General features: G+C 51.7%; 2 protein-coding genes across 2 annotated transcripts in view; one reads left to right on the forward strand and one right to left on the reverse strand.

The window, feature by feature from the left end:
* Positions 1-21796, reverse strand: part of FGF11 (fibroblast growth factor 11) — a 1303510-nt gene that overhangs the window by 935223 nt on the left and 346491 nt on the right. The gene's annotated exons all lie outside the window — the stretch shown is intronic.
* The window catches only part of MPDU1 (mannose-P-dolichol utilization defect 1), a 28725-nt gene continuing 18402 nt past the window's right edge, over positions 11474-21796 (forward strand). Inside the window, exon 1 of the mRNA XM_077261503.1 lies at positions 11474-11646. Within this exon, the coding sequence (XP_077117618.1) occupies positions 11559-11646 (88 nt within the window). The 5' untranslated portion in view covers positions 11474-11558. The remainder of the gene's footprint in view (positions 11647-21796) is intronic.

The following is a 21796-nucleotide window of genomic DNA, read 5'->3' on the forward strand; positions in this document are numbered from 1 at the left end:
CATCTTCTCCACTCAGATCATAGTAATTCCCAGTGAGCACTGATCGGGGCACCAGGTCTGCGGCAGTGACTTCATCCAATGTTGCATACTGTTGGATGGAGTCATGCCGCAATCCTGTGCACTCCAGTAATTACTACGATCTGAGCAGAGCAGCTGCACTAACTAATCACGTAGTGCCTACCTATATTTTCGCAGAAGATGTATCTTAAAAGAAGCACATTAAGACCACTGGCACCCTTTTAGACCATACACTATCAGAACACCAGCACTTGGAAATCTATGCCAACTTTTCCAAAGTGAGTTGAACTAAGATAGGGTGTGGACTAGTGAGAGCTGAGAAAGTCATCATAAATTAGGTCACAGACGTTGCCTAAATTATGGCAAAAATGTAGTCCAGCACATGGTTGTCGTATATTTGCATGGTAACTGAAAGATGTGACGAATTAAAGGGGCATGAAAACTTACGCACAAATAATACTTAAAATAAAATGAGAGGGCACAGCTCAAGCCAACAATTGGTAAGTAGGCGAACAAGACTTTCAGATGAAATAAAACCTCCAGCTCCGCGGTCTCACAATTTCATTCTTGTACAGGTGCACGGGGACATGAGTATGTCAGATAACCACACAGAAAAAGCAAATCCAGCCTCTGCAAATAGACTTAAAAACCTTGCAACTTTAATTTCAGGAACTTGAATGTTACAAAACTGCATCTAGTCAGTAAAACCCAACACATTTCACCCTTGAAGTCTTGAAATGGGTACCAGGAAAAAAAAGCTAAACTTTAATATTACAGGAAAGCATCCAATATTCATAGATAATCAATACTTTACTGTTAAAAAAAAGAGATTATAAAAGCATACCCACAGAAACTCATAGGGTCTAAATAATATCAGATAGATATTCACATTCTCACATTCTCATCTCTCTCCACTCCATGTCTAGAGTCCCCACCCCACAAACTTTCACACCCTCGCAGAAATCTTAAACATCTTGACCTACATTCATTCTCTGAATCCCTCCTCCCTCTCACAGACATAAGTTCCATACACAATGCGGATGACGCTGCCGCTCTATATAACACCACAATAGCTGTAGCTTTGGAATCTGCTGCCCCACTTACACATACCAAAGCTCGCAAAATCAACAGACAGCCCTGGCACACCAGCCTGACCAAAGAACTGAGGCGAGCTTCCAGGGCTGCTGAGCGCAGATGGAAAAGATCCCACTCCAACGACCACTTAATCGCATTCAAACAGTCCCTCACTACTTTCAAGACCGCACTCGCCACAGCTAAACAAACCTACTTCTCATCTCTCATATCCTCCCTGTCTCACAACCCTAAACAGTTATTCAACACCTTCAATTCTCTCCTCCGTCCCCCAGCACCTCCTACCTCCCCACTTATCTCTGCTGAAGACTCTGCCTCATTCTTCAAGCAGAAGATTGATAACATCAGAGACAGTTTTGGTCAACAAGCCCCAGAGCCCTTCCTCCCAACTTCCCTACCCTCCACCTGGGTCATTCCATGTCAAGTGAACCAATGATTTTTACCACTATATTTTTAATTCTTTTGAGATTTTGTTATTTGGTAATAGTGTGTCAGAGAATGCAAAATGTGAAGAAAAAAAAATTCTAGATTTTTTTTAAAAATTTTTATTGATTTTCAAAGTTCGGAAAAAGTGCGAATTTCGGTGTTGCCTGCCTTTACATTTCTCCCCATAACTCAGGCTAGAAAAGAGATAGAGAAACAAAATAAACACCATTCTACTCAGAACAGTACAGGCTTTCACCAGATATGTCACAAGCGTATCTTTGATAATAATTTACCTATGCGAACGCAAGCGCAAAACTTTAAAACGCATTTCCGAAAAAAACGTTTAATTTAAAAATTTCAAAAACTGCACATGTGCCTGCTTATGCTCCTATTCACATCTGTACCAAAACACAAGATGGGATCATGATGGGATCATATTTTAAAAAATAAAACTATTACAGTGTCAGTTCAAAAATCTTGATTTCAGATCTGCTCAGCTTGTGGTCTAACAGTGTGGGGTCTAGATTTGCCAAATAATCCATGATTGCCAGATATTACTGTATTATTTTATTATGTTACAGCTTAGAAGCAGGAGAGGACAGAGGAGAAAGCTTTGTTGGGGCTCAGCCTGAGAATGACCAGGGGTGGACAGTGAATGCAGAGCAGATGACAGGCAGCAGCTCGGGTCTCCAGAGGCCGTATTCACACCAAATCTTATCACCCAGGCAACTCCTCAAATGGAGGGAGAAAAATATTCTTAACATCCAGTTCATGTATTGTACAAACCAGGACTACGGGAAGGAGGAGGAGGAGAGATTGTTATAACCTCGGTTACAGGGACTCAGCAATACCGGACTGTCATCCCATGTAGTGGAAATAAAGACAGTGATGTCCATGACGTGGTAGAAGGCGGCACAAGATCGGCAATGGATGACATAACTGGCTATGTGACCTGTGAATATGATCGGCGCTGGCGGCTACTGGACTCTCCAAAGATTGTGAAAATGAAGACGTAGAAGTGACTTTTCTGCACCTTCTGGTCCAGCGCCGTCCTTTGTGTATCCAAGAAAATCAGACATTGTAAAAGTGAACAAAAATCCGATATAACTCAGGTGGAGCCGAGCACCATGACAGCCGCACATACTCTGACACAGAAGGAAACGGCCATTGCTAGTTAGCGCTGATGGACAAGATGACATTTCACTCACTAGAAGGGACACTGATGATAGAAGCCCAGTGTAAAAACCTACTATTAATTGTTTGATTAGTTCATATTTTATAGTACGAGGATTTAACTACTGGACTATTCTTCTTAAACACTTCAGAAATGACATGTTTAGTGATATATATGTATAAATAGGTGGTAGAAATATTGGTTCTTTTATTCTTGTTTTTAACATAATTAGGACGAGACTGTATTTAGAAAATCACACTTGAGGATATGAGCACCTTTTATCTTTTGGCTTGTTCAATGAATTCAGGTTGAAAATGCTGAGCAAGTTGTTATGATGATTAAGATGCATTTATTCTGGCACTTCGGTATTTGTTTTTTGTGTTTCTTTATTGTTACATATAAATGTTGAATGCAGTAAGTTGTAATTTGAAAAGAAAAAAGGAAGAAACTCACACAAACATAAAATCAGATGATTCAAGGCTTAAAAAAAAAATACAAATGTGATAGGTCCCAAGTTGAATCCCTGTACAAATATAAACAAGGACACAAGTAACACACATGCATGTTTTCACAATTTTAAAACATACGTTTTTTTCAGAATTGCGCATCAAAATTTTTAATTTGATTTCTCCAAAACAAAATATAAAGAAACATAGTCTTGTGACATATCAAATGAAAGCCAGTACCGTTCTGAGAAAAATGATGCCTCTCCCAACTCTATATCTTAATTCTAGCCCGAGATATGATAGAAAATGTAAAGCCATACCAGGCCAAAATCCATGCTTTTTCAAAACTTTAAAAATCTGTAAAAAATTAACTGATGAAGAAAAAAATTCTAAACTTTTAATTTGTAATTAACTAAAGTTGTACTTCATAAAAACAAAAAATAAAAAAAATCTAAAGACATAAGGTAAAAAAAATATTCATATTTGGATCACTTGATATGGAATGACCCACCTCCAAAACCAACTACTCCACCATTACAGAAGATCAACTCGCCACTCTACTCTCAAGATCGCATCTCACCACCTGTGCACTTGACCCGCTCCCATCCCACCTCATCCCAAACCTCACCACAAACTTCATCCCAACCCTAACCCATCTCTTCAACCTATCACTAACAACTGGTGTTTTCCCCTCAAGATTTAAACATGCCTCCATCACACCTATCCTCAAAAAGCCCTCTCTTGACCCATCCTCAGTATCTAGCTATCGCCCTATATCACTTCTCCCCTATGCCTGAAAACTACTGGAACAACACGTCTACCTTGAACTGTCCTCCCATCTCTCTTCTTGCTCCCTCTTTGACCGCTTACAATCTGGCTTCCGGTCACACCATTCCACTGAAACTGCCCTAACTAAGGTCACCAATGACCTCTTAACCGCCAAGAGCAAGCGACACTACTCTGTTCTCCTCCTCCTCGACCTGTCGGCTGCCTTTGACACAGTGGACCATTCCCTATTATTACAGACCCTCTCATCCCTTGGCATCACAGACTTGGCCCTATCCTGGATCTCATCATACCTAACAGACCGGACATTCAGCGTCTCCCACTCACACACCACCTCCTCACCTCGCCCCCTATCTGTCGGAGTCCCACAAGGTTCAGTCCTTGGGCCCCTGCTCTTCTCCATTTACACCTTTGGCCTGGGACAGCTCATAGAATCTCATGGCTTTCAGTATCACCTCTATGCTGATGACACACAGATCTACATCTCTGGACCAGATATCACCACCCTACTAACCAGAATCCCTCAATGTCTGTCCACTATTTCATCCTTCTTCTCCGCTAGATTTCTGAAACTTAACATGGACAAAACAGAATTCATCATCTTTCCCCCATCTCACATGACCCCCCCCAACGAACCTATCCATTACAGTAAATGGCTGCCCACTCTCCCCAGTCCCACAAGCTCGCTGCCTCGGGGTTATCCTTGACGCTGATCTCTCCTTCAAACCACATATCCAAGCCCTTTCCACTTCCTGCCGACTTCAACTCAAAAATATTGCACGAATCCGTTCATTCCTCAACCAAGAATCTGCAAAAACCCTAGTCCATGCCCTCATCATCTCTCGCCTTGACTACTGCAACCTCCTGCTCTGTGGCCTCCCCTCAAACACTCTCGCACCCCTCCAATCTATTCTAAACTCTGCTGCCCGACTAATCCACCTGTCCCCCCGCTATTCCCCGGCCTCTCCCCTCTGTCAATCCCTTCACTGGCTCCCCATTGCCCAGACACTCCAGTACAAAACCCTAACCATGACGTACAAAGCCATCCACAACCTGTCTCCTCCTTACATCTGTGACCTCATCTCCCGGTACTTTCCTACACGCAACCTCCGATCCTCACAAGATCTCCTTCTCTACTCCCCTCTTATCTCCTCTTCCCACAATCGTATACAAGATTTCTCTCGCGTATCACCCCTACTCTGGAACCCTCTACCACAACACATCAGACTCTCGCCCACCATCGAAACCTTCAAAAAGAGTCTGAAGACCCACCTCTTCCGACAAGCCTACAACCTGCAGTAACCACCGATCGACCAAACCGCTGCATGACCAGCTCTACCCTCACCTACTGTATTCTCACCCATCCCTTGTAGATTGTGAGCCTTCGCGGGCAGGGTCCTCTCTCCTACTGTACCAGTTATGACTTGTATTGTTCAAGATTATTGTACTTGTTTTTATTATGTATACCCCTCCTCACTTGTAAAGCGCCATGGAATAAATGGCGCTATAACAATAAATAATAATAATAATAGATCTGCCAGTCTGCAATAGTACTCACAATGTGCAATCACAAATACACTAAAAGTTCCACTTATCCAAAAAAGTTGTAGGCATTGATAGCATGCCTTGTGCCCGAGGATAAATAACCAAGAAAATCCCCTATCTCTATCCACAATAAGGCTATACATCAGTACCTCGTCCAGTAAGGTATACACACGAATAATGGAGAGTCCAAATGCCAGGTACATGGCAGAACTAAATGGTTGGAGAAATCAGGGCTGTGGAGTCGGAGTCGGAGTTAGTTTTGGTTGGAGTCGAAGTTGGAAGAAATGTACCGACTCCAGCTTTTAAAAAAATGTATTAATATTTCATAATTGAACTTTCATATGAATTTTATGTTACTCATATCTATGTTCTATCAAACTATGAACAACAGTGATAAGCAGTTCTGCTGGAGATAGAGACATTTCTTACTTCTTGTGTGTCACTGTTCTCCACTGCCCTTATCTAATCTTATACTTGGTTAACCTCATGGTGCCCCAACCCCCCTACTTACAATGTATGAAACTGAAAATGTGTTGCAAATTCTTAGTAGTAAAGCTCCTCCTCTAGACTAGATGTTTACTAGGTGTGCGTCTTCCAAGCATCTCACAGCTGCTACTCAGAAGAGGAAAACTGTAAGAAGTATTATCCTTTCAACAAACTTTGCATCAGTTAATTGTGAGTACATGAGGAATAACAGTATTACTGACCACTATATCAGTTGTACAACCTGGCAATAATTTTGTACAATTGTTTTTAGGAAAAACAATTGTCATTTGGATTGTGAATGCAGAATTAAAAACCTGAGAATGTCAAAGAAGCGTCACATTAAATCAGCTGTATTTGAACATTTCACCATCACTCAAGATAGAAAACACTATGTCTGTCAGTGTATGACAAATGATCCAGACGAAAACAAATGCTGTGAAGCCAACATCAGTGCATATTCAGGCAAAGATAAAAATGCTCCTACCAGAGCTTCTAATCTAAAGAGACATTTACAGCGCTTTCATCCAGAAGTACTGAAAGCAGTGGATGAGAAAGACTGCATCCAAACTAATGAACCAGTGCCCAGCTCTTCCAGCCAAACAAAGGAGCAGAGAACTTTGCAGCCATCAATTGCAAGATATTTTGTCAGTGACAGTTACTGTAACAATGACAGATACTTTTAAAAAACAGATCATAGAGCTTGTTGTAAAGGATAGTGTGCCTATTTCATTTATTTTATGTGTCTGAATGGGGAAATGGCCCGCACGCTTGGTGTTTCTCTGGAGACAGAGAGTATTAGAAAATTAGTAATCGAAGCTTTTAAACAAAAGAAATTAAAAAACCTCTCAAGGGACGCTTTGTTTCTTAAAATGGATGCCTGCACACGTCACAGAGTGAACTATTTTGCCATCAATATCCGATTTATTTGTGACAAAAATGAAATAGTTATCAAGACATTGGCAGTAAAAGACACCAAAACTCATCACACCAGTGAGTTTCTCCAGGTCTTGGTGGAAAAGGTTCTGCAAGACTATGAACTTAAAAAAGAGCAAGTTCTTTCTGTCGTAACTGACAATGCTTCAAATATGATAAGTACTATTAAGCTAATGAATGAGAGTAATGATGGTGACCAGCAGCTAGAAGAACATTCTGGGTCCACAGACACAGAAATGTTTGAAATAGAGGAACACAGTATTGTAACTGAGCAAACTGAAGTTGCTTCAGATGAACAGCAACATGATAGTTTAGATGATCTTGTTGAAACTGTGTCAATACGTTCTTTCATTTATCACATGCGCTGTGTTGTGCATACGCTACAGCTGGCTATAAGAGACAGTCTGCAAGAAGGACATGCTGCTGCACTGATTGGCAAGGTGAGAAAATTGGCTACTGTTGCCAGAACCCCTAAAGTTGACTCAATTTTGAAGAGACGTGCTGGAAAGGAGGCAATTATTGATCAAGCCACACGATAGGGCAGTACTTACTTAATGATTCAGCGCTTGGTTGAACTGAAAACCTTTCTTGTAGACCTGGCTAACCCTCAACTGACGCTAAATGAAAGTCAGTGGAATCAGGTGACTGAGCTAGAAAAATTGCTAGAGCACCCATTTACAGTGACTAAAAAAATTACAAGCAGAGGACTTAACTCCAGGTATTTTCTTAAAGGAGTGGAAGAACCTGATGTTTCGCCTGTCCCAAAGAGGAGGGTTAATTGCAAGTGGCATTGCTACATCAATGAAACGGAGAGAGGAGCTACTATTACAAAATAACATTCTTTTGGCAGCTGTTTATGTAGACCCAATGCATCGGATTCTTCTAGATGATCAACAGCTAACTAAAGGAAAAGAAGCTCTGTTTGAAATAGCAGTAAGGATGAAAGGGTTGCAGAACAGTCAGGAGGAACAAGAGGAATTTTGTCGTCCTGCCACATCTTCACCCTCATCAACTGATGAAGAATTTAATTTCGAAAAATATTTGGATCACAAGGACCGTGCAAAGCGTTCTCGCATAGAAGAAGAGTCATCCCCATCAAAGAACACAGCCAGTACATTTCAGCAGAATTTTTCATGTGCACTGAAAGAAATTGAGAAATTTGACGGTTCATCAAAAATAACAGTGCAACAAGCGATTCCTCTGTATCCTGACATTGTCAGAGATGTTGCCCGAGTGGTTACTGCTTTGCCACCAACCCAAGTTAGTGTAGAGGTTGTTCTCTGCTCTCAAAATAATTAGATCAGATTTGAGGGCATCCATGAAGGAGGATCTGACAGAGGCAATACTTTTTCTGAGGACAAATTTATAGATTTCTTCTTAACTGCATAAGTGTTTATTGCATATTTACTTACAAGAGTTTAGAAAAGTTTATAAAAGTTATTTGCTATAGTCTAATTGTATTCTAATAAATATAGTTTTTGCTCTAAGTGGTCTGATTACTTATATGATGGTGAGAAACTGAATAAGCACGATGTTAATATTTTACAACAGTAAATTTACTGTTACGAATTGGCCATTTATGAAGGAGTCGGAACCTGATAAAATCCAGGAGTCGGAACTGTGGCTTACCGACTGCACAGCCCAGGGAGCAATAATAACATTTTAGATCCTATCCAAACATGTTTCATATCCCGGCATCATCTGGAGACCAGACACTAAGAGCTTGGCATAGTGAAACAATGAGGATGTGACTTTATCATGAAGCTGCGCCATTTTAGCCTAATGACCATACTATATTTCATGTAGTCGTATTCTGCACTGACACAAGACAAGTAAGCTATGATGTACTGTATTTTTCGGACTATAAGATGCACTTTTTCCCAAAAAACGTTTTGGGGAAAATGGGGGTGGGTCTTATAGTCGGAATATACTTACAAATAGTGTTGTGGCAGTAGGAGTCGGGCGATTCTACGGCAGCCCCGGTCTGACATTGCAGGGTGATGATCACTCCCTTACCAAGCTGGTACAGCAGGTCTCTTTGGCACTTTGTGGTACAGGGGGCTCTGCCGGCATTTTGTGAAAGCCCGGAGGCCCTCGCACATCCATTGATGCAGTGGCCTCCAGAAAGATGGCCGCCAGGGGCACCACATGCTCAGATTGAGATCTCGGCACGATTTCGTTGCCGAGATCTCAATCTGCTGCGATGAGGTGGCCTCCGGGGGCGGCGCATGATCAGACTGCGATCTCGGCAACAAGATCTTGTCCTGAGATCTCGTTGCCAAGATCTCAATCTGAGCATGCGCCGCACCTCAGAGCGCCAAAGAGACCTGCAGCACCAGCCTGGGATGGAATTTCCCAGAGGCCACCGCATTTCAGCAATGGATGTGCGGGGGCCTCCGGGCTTTCACAAAATGCCAGCGGAGCCGGCCGCACCACCGAACCAGTCTGGGATAGGGGTCATATTGCCAGACCACCGAATACCTTGTGACCATGCTCCACAAGCGCTGCCGATCCCCCCCCCCGGTAAGCTGAACTCAGACTGTAAGAAGGCTCACGATTTGACACATTAATTTTTTTCCCCATTTTCCTTTTGAGAATTTGGGGTGCGTCTTATGGTCCGGTGCGTCTTGTAGTCTGAAAAATACGGTATTCATAAATACATCATGAAAAATAAGAATGGAGCTAGAATAAAAGGAGGGTTCTTGTACTTAAAAGGGTTATCATATGAATAATTTTCATGTCATAAGTCCTATCCATCTTGTATACTTATGTCTTGTTCTGGAGATATGAAGATGCTCCTACTTTAGGGCTATTCAGAGTGTAGGAATCCGCATGATCATACTATTCTGATGAGGTTTTCGGACCTGTCCTGACCTTCTTTACAATGCACCATTTTGTGCCCATACACTATTGGCAAGGGCATCTCGAATCTCCTCCGGCATACGTTCTGGGTCGGACTCTTCCTCTTCACACTCACTTGGCTGTTCCAGTTCTTCCTCTGTGGCTTTTTCTAGCCATCGCTCTTGGAATGGATCCCCACGAGACTCGCAAATATTATGGAGAGTGCAGCAGGCGGCAATTAAAGTCGGTAGGAATGAGAGATTAAGGCCACTGCGTTTTAACAGACAACACCAACGGCCACCGAGGCGTCCGAAAGCCACTGGAGACACGCGCAGGGCAGAAAAAAACTGCCTATTCAGTTCTGACCGCTCTGGACGTGACTCTGCGGAAAAAGGCGTCATCAGCCAGGGCAGAAGGGGATACGAACGGGATCCTAACAGGTGGATGGGTACTTCCATCCCGTCTGCAGAGTAGCTTGTGTTAGGGAACAGAGTTCCTTCCGACCCCCACTCATAAAGCTCCGACTTCAATAAAACCTGACAGTCGGAGGAGTTTCCGGGACTGCCGATATTCAGGTCCCAGAAGCAAAGGGATGAGTCTACGACGGCCTGGAGTACCACAGAGTGCCAGCCTTTGCTATTGAAATACTGCCCAGCGCCTTCTTCAGGGGGGGTTACAGGGACATGGAAGGTGCCGATGACGCCAGCCAGCCGCGGGATACCGTAACGCTGCTCAAAACCCTTCACTGTGTCCCGAAGAAAGTCTCCTTCAGGAACGGAGATGAACTTGGGGGTAAGGATGGAGACCATCGCCTCACAGACATCCTGGACAATCTTACATAGAGCGGAACGTGATACTCCAAAGATTTTCTGAGTGGTTAGGTATTCACACGTAGAGCCGAGGCGCCACAAGGTGATGGCCACCTGCACCTCTGGCGGGATGGCATGACCCACGCTGGCATCCATTTTCTGGAGGACTGGCCGAAGCTCATGGCACAGATAGTTAAAGGTTGACTTTGTGACGCGAAAGCTCTCCATCCAGTCCGAGGGGGACAAGGTTTTCTCCATCACCGTGCTCCAGAGCGCCGAAGAGTCGACGTCACTCCACATCGGACTCGCTGGCGGCTCGGAATCTGGCGCCCATGATGTGACACAACCGTCCCGGCGGCCCAGCAGCCGCCATGTCCAGAGGACGGCAAAGCGCAGGCGCTCCCTCGCCCTGGTGCGCTGGAAGCGTAACATCCTCCTCCGCCGGTCACATTCCCGTCTACGTCTCTCCTTCATCAGATGGACGTAATACAAAGAGCAGAGGGCGACCGTCCCCGCACACAGCGGCCGAAGCCCCCGCTCCCAGGGCAGCCCCTCATCATCTGGCACATGGCTCTCTTCATTGTTCTCGGACTCCATGTTGGTGGCCACGCTGTCCGTTACCGTGCAGCCATGAACCGTCTATCCGATCTTACCGTCAGTGTCACACTTTCCTGTCACACTTTTCCCGCCCAGTGCTCGGGGGGCGGGGCAGGGATCGGCGTCCTTTCCCGCCTTTTCTTCACAGCTGTGTTTCCTCACCGTCAAGAGCCGCCATTATTCTCCATTTGTCACCCTTGTCCTCACGATGTCTCAGCTCATTTCAGTCACTCTGCCGCAGGTACGGGAGGGGATAAAGGTTTGGATTCCTTGTAGAGTCCATGGGCGGAAGTTCCGCTGCCTCACCTAACATGGCGGACAACAGGGTGACGGATGTGACGTCACAGGTGCGGCAGGAGGAAGCAGGAAGAGACAGATGAGCGGCTCAGCTGTGACCTGCACACAATGGAGACGCTGCGGAGCCTGCTGGTCCCGGGGATGCTCCCTGAGCGCTGCTATGACGAGTTCTTCCTCCAGTACAACCTGCTGCACGGTGTGAACAGAACCGGGAGCCCCCGACATGTAACCAGCCCCCGACTGAGGGGAAATGAGCCCCCGACATGTAACAAGCCCCCGACTGAGGGGAAATGAGCCCCCGACATGTAACAAGCCCCCGACTGAGGAGTATTGAGCCACCGACATATAACCAGCCCCCGACTGAGGGGAACTGAGCCCCCAACATGTAACAAGCCCCCGACTGAGGAGCACTGAGCCCCCGACATGTAACGAGCCCCCGACTGAGGAGCACTGAGCCCCCGACATGTAACGAGCCCCCGACATGTAACAAGCCCCCGACTGAGGGGAAATGAGCCCCCGACATGTAACAAGCCCCCGACTGAGGAGCACTGAGCCCCCGACATGTAACGAGCCCCCGACTGAGGAGCACTGAGCCCCCGACATGTAACGAGCCCCCGACATGTAACAAGCCCCCGACTGAGGGGAAATGAGCCCCCGACATGTAACAAGCCCCCGACTGAGGGGAACTGAGCCCCCGACATGTAACAAGCCCCCGACTGAGGGGAAATGAGCCCCCGACATGTAACAAGCCCCCGACTGAGGAGTATTGAGCCACCGACATATAACCAGCCCCCGACTGAGGAGTATTGAGCCACCGACATATAACCAGCCCCCGACTGAGGAGCACTGTCTGAGCCCCCGACATGTAACCAGCCCCCGACTGAGGGGAAATGAGCCCCCGACATGTAACAAGCCCCCGACTGAGGGGAAATGAGCCCCCGACATGTAACCAGCCCACGACTGGGGAGTATTGAGCCCCCGACATGTAACCAGCCCCCCGACTGAGGAGTATTGAGCCACTGACATAACGAGGCCCCGACATGTAACGAGCCCCCGACTGAGGAGCACTGAGCCCCCGACTGAGGAGCACTGAGCCCCCGACATGTAACGAGCCCCCGACTGAGGAACACTGAGCCCCCGACATGTAACGAGCCACCGACTGAGGGGAAATGAGCCCCCGACATGTAACAAGCCCCCGACTGAGGAGCACTGAGCCCCCGACATGTAACGAGCCCCCAACTGAGGGGAACTGATCCCCCGACATGTAACGAGCCCCCGACTGAGGAGCACTGAGCCCCCGACATGTAACGAGCCCCCGACTGAGGGGAACTGATCCCCCGACATGTAACAAGCCCCCGACTGAGGGGAAATGAGCCCCTGACATGTAATGAGCCCCCGACTGAGGAGTATTGTCACCGACATATAACGAGCCCCCGACTGAGGAGCACTGAGCCCCCGACATGTAACCAGCCCCCGACTGAGGAGCACTGTCTGAGCCCCCGACATGTAACGAGCCCCCGACTGAGGAGCACTGAGGCCCCGACATGTAACGAGCCCCCGACTGAGGAGCACTGAGCCACCGACATGTAACGAGCCCCCGACTGAGGAGCACTGAGCCACTGACATGTAACGAGCCCCCGACTGAGGAGCACTGTCTGAGCCCCTGACATGTAACGAGCCCCCGACTGAGGAGCACTGAGGCCCCGACATGTAACGAGCCCCTGACATGTAACGACCCACCGACTGAGGAGCACTGAGCCCCCAACATGTAACGAGCCCCCGACTGAGGGGAACTGAGCCCCCGACATGTAACGAGCCCCCGACTGAGGGGAACTGATCCCCCGACATGTAACGACCCCCCACTGAGGAGCACTGAGCCCCCAACATGTAACGAGCCCCCAACTGAGGAGCACTGAGCACCCGATATGTAACGAGCCCCCGACTGAGGAGCACTGAGCACCCGATATGTAACGACCCACCGACTGAGGAGCACTGAGCCCCCAACATGTAACCAGCCCCCGACTGAGGAGCGCTGAGCCCCTGACATGTAACCAGCCCCCGACTGAGGGGAACTGAGCCCCCGACATGTAACCAGCCCCCGACTGAGGGGAACTGAGCCCCCGACATGTAACCAGCCCCCGACTGAGGGGAACTGATCCCCCGTCATGTAACGAGCCCCCGACTGAGGAGCACTGAGGCCCCGACATGTAACGAGCCCCCGACTGAGGAGCACTGAGGCCCCGACATGTAACGAGCCCCCGACTGAGGAGCACTGAGGCCCCGACATGTAACGAGCCCCCGACTGAGGAGCACTGAGGCCCCGACATGTAACGAGCCCCCGACTGAGGAGCACTGAGGCCCCGACATGTAACGAGTCCCCTACTGAGGAGCACTGAGGCCCCGACATGTAACGAGCCCCCGACTGAGGAGTATTGAGCCCCCGACATGTAACGAGCCACCGACGGAGGAGCACTGAGCCCCCAACATGTAACGAGCCACCGACGGAGGAGCACTGAGCACCCGATATGTAACGAGCCCCCGACTGAGGAGCACTGAGGCCCCGACATGTAACGAGCCCCCGACTGAGGAGCACTGAGGCCCCGACATGTAACGAGCCCCCGACTGAGGAGCACTGAGGCCCCGACATGTAACGAGCCCCCCCGACTGAGGAGCACTGAGGCCCCGACATGTAACGAGTCCCCTACTGAGGAGCACTGAGGCCCCGACATGTAACGAGCCCCCGACTGAGGAGTATTGAGCCCCCGACATGTAACGAGCCACCGACGGAGGAGCACTGAGCACCCGACATGTAACGAGCCCCCGACTGAGGAGCACTGAGGCCCCGACATGTAACGAGCCCCCGACTGAGGAGCACTGAGGCCCCCAACATGTAACGAGCCACCGACGGAGGAGCACTGAGCACCCGACATGTAACGAGCCCCCGACTGAGGAGCACTGAGGCCCCGACATGTAACGAGCCACCGACGGAGGAGCACTGAGCACCCGACATGTAACGAGCCCCCGACTGAGGAGCACTGAGGCCCCGACATGTAACGAGCCCCCGACTGAGGAGCACTGAGGCCCCGACATGTAACGAGCCCCCGACTGAGGAGCACTGAGGCCCCGACATGTAACGAGCCCCCCCGACTGAGGAGCACTGAGGCCCCGACATGTAACGAGTCCCCTACTGAGGAGCACTGAGGCCCCGACATGTAACGAGCCCCCGACTGAGGAGTATTGAGCCCCCGACATGTAACGAGCCACCGACGGAGGAGCACTGAGCCCCCAACATGTAACGAGCCACCGACGGAGGAGCACTGAGCACCCGATATGTAACGAGCCCCCCACTGAGGAGCACTGAGCCCCCAATATATAACGAGCCCCCGACTGAGGAGCACTGAGGCCCCGACATGTAACGAGCCCCCGACTGAGGAGTATTGAGCCCCCGACATGTAACGAGCCACCGACGGAGGAGCACTGAGCCCCCAACATGTAACGAGCCACCGACGGAGGAGCACTGAGCACCCGATATGTAACGAGCCCCCCACTGAGGAGCACTGAGCCCCCAATATATAACGAGCCCCCGACATATAACGAGCCCCCGACTGAGGAGCACTGAGGCCCCGACATGTAACGAGCCCCCGACTGAGGAGCACTGAGCCCCCGACATGTAACGAGCCCCCGACTGAGGGGAACTGAGCCCCCGACATGTAACGAGCCCCCGACTGAGGGGAACTGAGCCCCCGACATGTAACGAGCCGCCGACTGAGGAGCACTGAGCCCCCGACTGAGGGGAACTGAGCCCCTGACATGTAACGAGCCACCGACGGAGGAGCACTGAGCACCCGATATGTAACGAGCCCCTGACGAAGGAGCACTGAGCACCCGATATGTAACGAGCCCCCGACTGAGGAGCACTGAGCCCCCGACATGTAACGAGCCCCCGACTGAGGAGCACTGAGCCCCCAATATGTAACGAGCCCCCGACTGAGGAGCACTGAGCCCCTGACATGTAACGAGCCCCCGACGGAGGAGCACTGAGCCCCCAATATGTAACGAGCCCCCGACGGAGGAGCACTGAGCACCCGATATGTAACGAGCCCCCGACTGAGGAGCACTGAGCCCCCGACATGTAACGTGCCCCCGACATGTAACCAGCCCCCGACTGAGGAGCACTGAGCCCCCGACTGAGGAGCACTGAGTCCCCGACATGTAACGAGCCCCCGACTGAGGAACACTGAGCCCCCGACATGTAATGAGCCCCCGACTGAGGAGCACTGAGCCCCCGACTGCGGGGAACTGAGCCCCCCACATGTAACAAGCCACCAACTGAGGAGCACTGAGCCCCCAATATGTCACCAGCACCCGACTGAGGAACACTGAGCCCCCAATATGTAACGAGCCCCCCACTGAGGAGCACTGAGCCCCCAACATGTAACGAGCCACCGACTGAAGAGCACTGAGCCCCCAACATGTAACCAGCCCCCGACTGAGGAGCACTGAGCCCCCAACATGTAACGAGACACCGACTGAGGAGCACTGAGCCCCCAACATGTAACCAGCCCCCGACTGAGGAGCACTGAGCCCCCAACATGTAACCAGCCCCCGACTGAGGAGCATTGAGCCCCTGACTAAGGAGCACTGAGCCCCCGACATGTAACCAGCCCCCGACTGAGGGGAGCTGAGCCCTGACATGTAACGAGCCCCTGACTGAGGAGTATTGAGCCACCGACATATAACGAGCCCCCGACATGTAACAAGCCCCCGACTGAGGGGAACTGAGCCCCCGACTGAGGAGCACTGAGCCCCCGACATGTAACGAGCCCCCGACTGAGGAGCACTGAGCCCCCGACATGTAACGAGCCCCCGACTGAGGAGCAATGAGCCCCCGACTGAGGAGCACTGAGCCCCCGACATGTAACCAGCCCCCGACTGAGGAGTACTGAGCCCCCGATATGTAACCAGCCCCCGGCTGAGGAGCACTGAGCCCCTGACATGTAACGAGCCCCCGACTGAGGAGCACTGAGCCCCGACATGTAACCAGCCCCCGACTGAGGAGCACTGAGCCCCCCGACATGTAACCAGCCCCCGACTGAGGAGTACTGAACCCCCGACATGTAACGAGGCCCCGAATGAGGAGCACTGAGCCCCCGACTGAGGAGCACTGAGCCCCCGACATGTAACCAGCCCCCGACTGAGGACTACTGAGCCCCCGACATGTAACCAGCCCCCGACTGAGGAGCACTGAGCCCCCGACATGTAACCAGCCCCCGACTGAGGGGAACTGAGCCCCCGACATGTAACCAGCCCCGACTGAGGGGAACTGAGCCCCCGACATGTAACCAGCCCCCGACTGAGGGGAACTGAGCTCCCGACATGTAAGGAGCCCCGACTGAGGGGAACTGAGCCCCCGACATGTAACCAGCCCCCGACTGAGGGGAACTGAGCTCCCGACATGTAAGGAGCCCCGACTGAGGGGAACTGAGCCCCCGACATGTAACCAGCCCCCGACTGAGGGGAACTGAGCTCCCGACATGTAAGGAGCCCCCAACTGAGGGGCACTGAGCCCACGACATGTAACGAGCCCCCAATATGTAACGAGCCCCCAATTGAGGGGCACTGAGCTCTTAATATGGACCCAACCCCCAGACTGAGGGGCTCTGAGTCCCCAATATGGACCCTGTACCCCTCTCGTGATCGGGGCCATGTTGGGGTGCTGCTTAGGGGTTCCTCTAGGTGGGCTGTGTACTCAGTTCCCCTTATTTTGGGCCGTGTTGGGGTGCTACTTTAGGGCTCTTCCCCAGGTGGGGTTTTGTATCTTGCGCCCCACTTGTGTTGGGATGCTGATCATGGGCCCTTCTTTCTGCAGGTGTAGCTTTGTACCCCGCACCCCTCTGATGGTTGGGGCCATGTTGGGATGTTGCACAGAGGTTCTTCTTTAGGTAAAACTGCGTACCCTGCGCCCCTTTCATGGTCATGTTGTGGTGCTGTTTAGGGTCCATTCTGCAGGTGGGTTTGTGTACATAGCCTGAACACGAGAGGGGCAATGTGCCCACATTGCGGATTGGTGTGCGGATTTTTCCCGCACTGTTTTTGCAAAATCCGCAGGTAAACCGCGCTTCGAATTACCCACGGATTTACCACGGTTTTTGTGTGGATTCCACCTGTTGTTTTACACCTGCGGATTTCTATTATGGAGCAGGTGTAAACCACTGCAGAATCCGCACAAAGATTGACATGCTGCGGAATATAAACCGCTGCGTTTCCACACGTTTTTTCCTCATCATGGGCACTGCGGATTTTGTTTTCCATACGTTTACTTGGTACTGTACAACGCATGGAAAATGCATGGTTGGGGTGCTGTTCAGGGGTCCTCCCTTCTGCAGGTGGGCTGTATACCTGCACCTCTCTCATGGTCGGGGCCATGTTGGGGTGCTGCTCAGGGGTCCTCCCTTCTGCAGGTGGGCTGTATACCTGCACCTCTCTCATGGTCGGGGCCATGTTGGGGTGCTGCTCAGGGGTCCTCCCTTCTGCAGGTGGGCTCTATACTTTTCACCTCTCATGGTCGGGGCCATGTTGGGGTTCCGCTCAGGGGTCCTCCCTTCTGCAGGTGGGCTGTATACCTGCACCTCTCTCATGGTCGGTGTCATGTTGGGGTGCTGCTCAGGGGTCCTCCCTTCTGCAGGTGGGCTGTATACCTGCACCTCTCTCATGGTCGGTGTCATGTTGGGGTGCTGCTCAGGGGTCCTCCCTTCTGCAGGTGGGCTGTATACATGCACCTCTCTCATGGTCGGGGTCATGTTGGGGTGCTGCTCAGGGGTCCTCCCTTCTGCAGGTGGGCTGTATACATGCACCTCTCTCATGGTCGGGGTCATGTTGGGGTGCTGCTCTAGGGTCCTCCCTTCTGCAGGTGGGCTGTATACATGCACCTCTCTCATGGTCGGGGCCATGTTGGGGTGCTGCTCAGGGGTCCTCCCTTCTGCAGGTGGGCTCTATACTTTTCACCTCTCATGGTCGGGGCCATGTTGGGGTTCCGCTCAGGGGTCCTCCCTTCTGCAGGTGGGCTGTATACCTGCACCTCTCTCATGGTCGGTGTCATGTTGGGGTGCTGCTCAGGGGTCCTCCCTTCTGCAGGTGGGCTGTATACCTGCACCTCTCTCATGGTCGGTGTCATGTTGGGGTGCTGCTCAGGGGTCCTCCCTTCTGCAGGTGGGCTGTATACATGCACCTCTCTCATGGTCGGGGTCATGTTGGGGTGCTGCTCTAGGGTCCTCCCTTCTGCAGGTGGGCTGTATACATGCACCTCTCTCATGGTCGGGGTCATGTTGGGGTGCTGCTCTAGGGTCCTCCCTTCTGCAGGTGGGCTCTATACGTGCACCTCTCATGGTTGGGGTGCTGTTCAGGGGTCCTCCCTTCTGCAGGTGGCCTGTATACCCCGCACCTCTCTCATGGTCGGGGTCGTGTTGGGATGCTGCTCAGTGGCCCTTCTCCCTTCTGCAGGTGGGCTGTATACATGCACCTCTCTCATGGTCGGGGTCATGTTGGGGTGCTGCTCTAGGGTCCTCCCTTCTGCAGGTGGGCTCTATACGTGCACCTCTCATGGTTGGGGTGCTGCTCAGGGGTCCTCCCTTCTGCAGGTGGCCTGAATACCCTGCACCTCTCATGGTTGGGGTGCTGTTCAGGGGTCCTCCCTTCTGCAGGTGGCCTGTATACCCCGCACCTCTCTCATGGTCGGGGTCGTGTTGGGATGCTGCTCAGTGGCCCTTCTCCCTTCTGCAGGTGGGCTGTATACCCTGCTCCGCTCTCATGGTCGGGGTCATGTTGGGATGCTGCTCAGTGGCCCTTCCCCCTTGTGCAGGTAGGGCTGTGTACCCTGTGCCCCTCTCGTGGTTGGGGCCGTGTAACCTGCAAACCTTTCATAGTCGGGGTGATGTTGGGGTGCTGCTTATGGACCTTTCTCCTTTCTGCAAGTGGGGCTGTACACCCTGCGCCCCTCATCGTCGGGGCCATATTAGAGTGGTGCTCAGAGGCCCTTCTTCAGGTGGGGCTGTATACCCTGTACCTCTCTCATGGTCGGGGTCATGTTGGGGTGCTGCTCAGGGGTCCTCCCTTCTGCAGGTGGGCTGTATACCCTGCATCTCTCTCATGGTCGGGGTCATGTTGGGGTGCTGCTCAGGGGTCCTCCCTTCTTCAGGTGGGGCTGTATACCCTGTACCTCTCTCATGGTCGGGGTCATGTTGGGGTGCTGCTCAGGGGTCCTCCCTTCTGCAGGTGGGCTGTGCACCCTGCTCCGCTCTCATGGTCGTGTTGGGATGCTGCTCAGTGGCCCTTCTCCCTTGTGCAGGTAGGGCTGTGTACCCTGTGCCCCTCTCGTGGTTGGGGCCGTGTAACCTGCAAACCTTTCATAGTCGGGGTGATGTTAGGGTGCGCTTATGGACCTTTCTCCCTTCTGCAAGTGGGGCTGTACACCCTGCGCCCCTCTCATCGTCGGGGCCATATTAGAGTGGTGATCAGGGGCCCTTCTTCAGGTGGGGCTGTATACCCTGCACCTCTCTCATGGTCGGTGTCATGTTGGGGTTCCGCTCAGGGGTCCTCCCTTCTGCAGGTGGGCTGTATACCTGCACCTCTCTCATGGTCGGTGTCATGTTGGGGTGCTGCTCAGGGGTCCTCCCTTCTGCAGGTGGGCTCTATACTTTTCACCTCTCATGGTCGGGGCCATGTTGGGGTTCCGCTCAGGGGTCCTCCCTTCTGCAGGTGGGCTGTATACCTGCACCTCTCTCATGGTCGGTGTCATGTTGGGGTGCTGCTCAGGGGTCCTCCCTTCTGCAGGTGGGCTGTATACATGCACCTCTCTCATGGTCGGGGTCATGTTGGGGTGCTGCTCTAGGGTCCTCCCTTCTGCAGGTGGGCTGTATACGTGCACCTCTCATGGTTGGGGTGCTGTTCAGGGGTCCTCCCTTCTGCAGGTGGCCTGTATACCCCGCACCTCTCTCATGGTCGGGGTCGTGTTGGGATGCTGCTCAGTGGCCCTTCTCCCTTCTGCAGGTGGGCTGTATACATGCACCTCTCTCATGGTCGGGGTCATGTTGGGGTGCTGCTCTAGGGTCCTCCCTTCTGCAGGTGGGCTCTATACGTGCACCTCTCATGGTTGGGGTGCTGCTCAGGGGTCCTCCCTTCTGCAGGTGGCCTGAATACCCTGCACCTCTCATGGTTGGGGTGCTGTTCAGGGGTCCTCCCTTCTGCAGGTGGCCTGTATACCCCGCACCTCTCTCATGGTCGGGGTCGTGTGGGATGCTGCTCAGTGGCCCTTCTCCCTTCTGCAGGTGGGCTGTATACCCTGCTCCGCTCTCATGGTCGGGGTCATGTTGGGATGCTGCTCAGTGGCCCTTCCCCCTTGTGCAGGTAGGGCTGTGTACCCTGTGCCCCTCTCGTGGTTGGGGCCGTGTAACCTGCAAACCTTTCATAGTCGGGGTGATGTTGGGGTGCTGCTTATGGACCTTTCTCCTTTCTGCAAGTGGGGCTGTACACCCTGCGCCCCTCATCGTCGGGGCCATATTAGAGTGGTGCTCAGAGGCCCTTCTTCAGGTGAGGCTGTATACCCTGTACCTCTCTCATGGTCGGGGTCATGTTGGGGTGCTGCTCAGGGGTCCTCCCTTCTGCAGGTGGGCTGTATACCCTGCATCTCTCTCATGGTCGGGGTCATGTTGGGGTGCTGCTCAGGGGTCCTCCCTTCTTCAGGTGGGGCTGTATACCCTGTACCTCTCTCATGGTCGGGGTCATGTTGGGGTGCTGCTCAGGGGTCCTCCCTTCTGCAGGTGGGCTGTGCACCCTGCTCCGCTCTCATGGTCGTGTTGGGATGCTGCTCAGTGGCCCTTCTCCCTTGTGCAGGTAGGGCTGTGTACCCTGTGCCCCTCTCGTGGTTGGGGCCGTGTAACCTGCAAACCTTTCATAGTCGGGGTGATGTTAGGGTGCGCTTATGGACCTTTCTCCCTTCTGCAAGTGGGGCTGTACACCCTGCGCCCCTCTCATCGTCGGGGCCATATTAGAGTGGTGATCAGGGGCCCTTCTTCAGGTGGGGCTGTATACCCTGTACCTCTCTCATGGTTGGGGTCGTGTTGGGGTGCTGCTCAGGGCCCCTTCTCCCTTCTGCAGGTAGGGCTGTGTATCCTGTTCACCTCTCATGGTCGGGACCGTGTAACCTGCATACCTTTCATAGTTGGGGTGTTGCTCAGGGGTCCTCACTTCTGAAGGTGGGGATGTGTACCCTGCTCCCCTTCATGATCGAGGCCATGTTGACGTGCTGCTTAGGGGAACTTCTCCAGGTGGGCTGTGTACCCCTCGCCCCT

Source organism: Ranitomeya variabilis, chromosome 5 (genome assembly GCF_051348905.1).
Source record: "Ranitomeya variabilis isolate aRanVar5 chromosome 5, aRanVar5.hap1, whole genome shotgun sequence".
Taxonomy (NCBI): Eukaryota; Metazoa; Chordata; class Amphibia; order Anura; family Dendrobatidae; genus Ranitomeya; species Ranitomeya variabilis.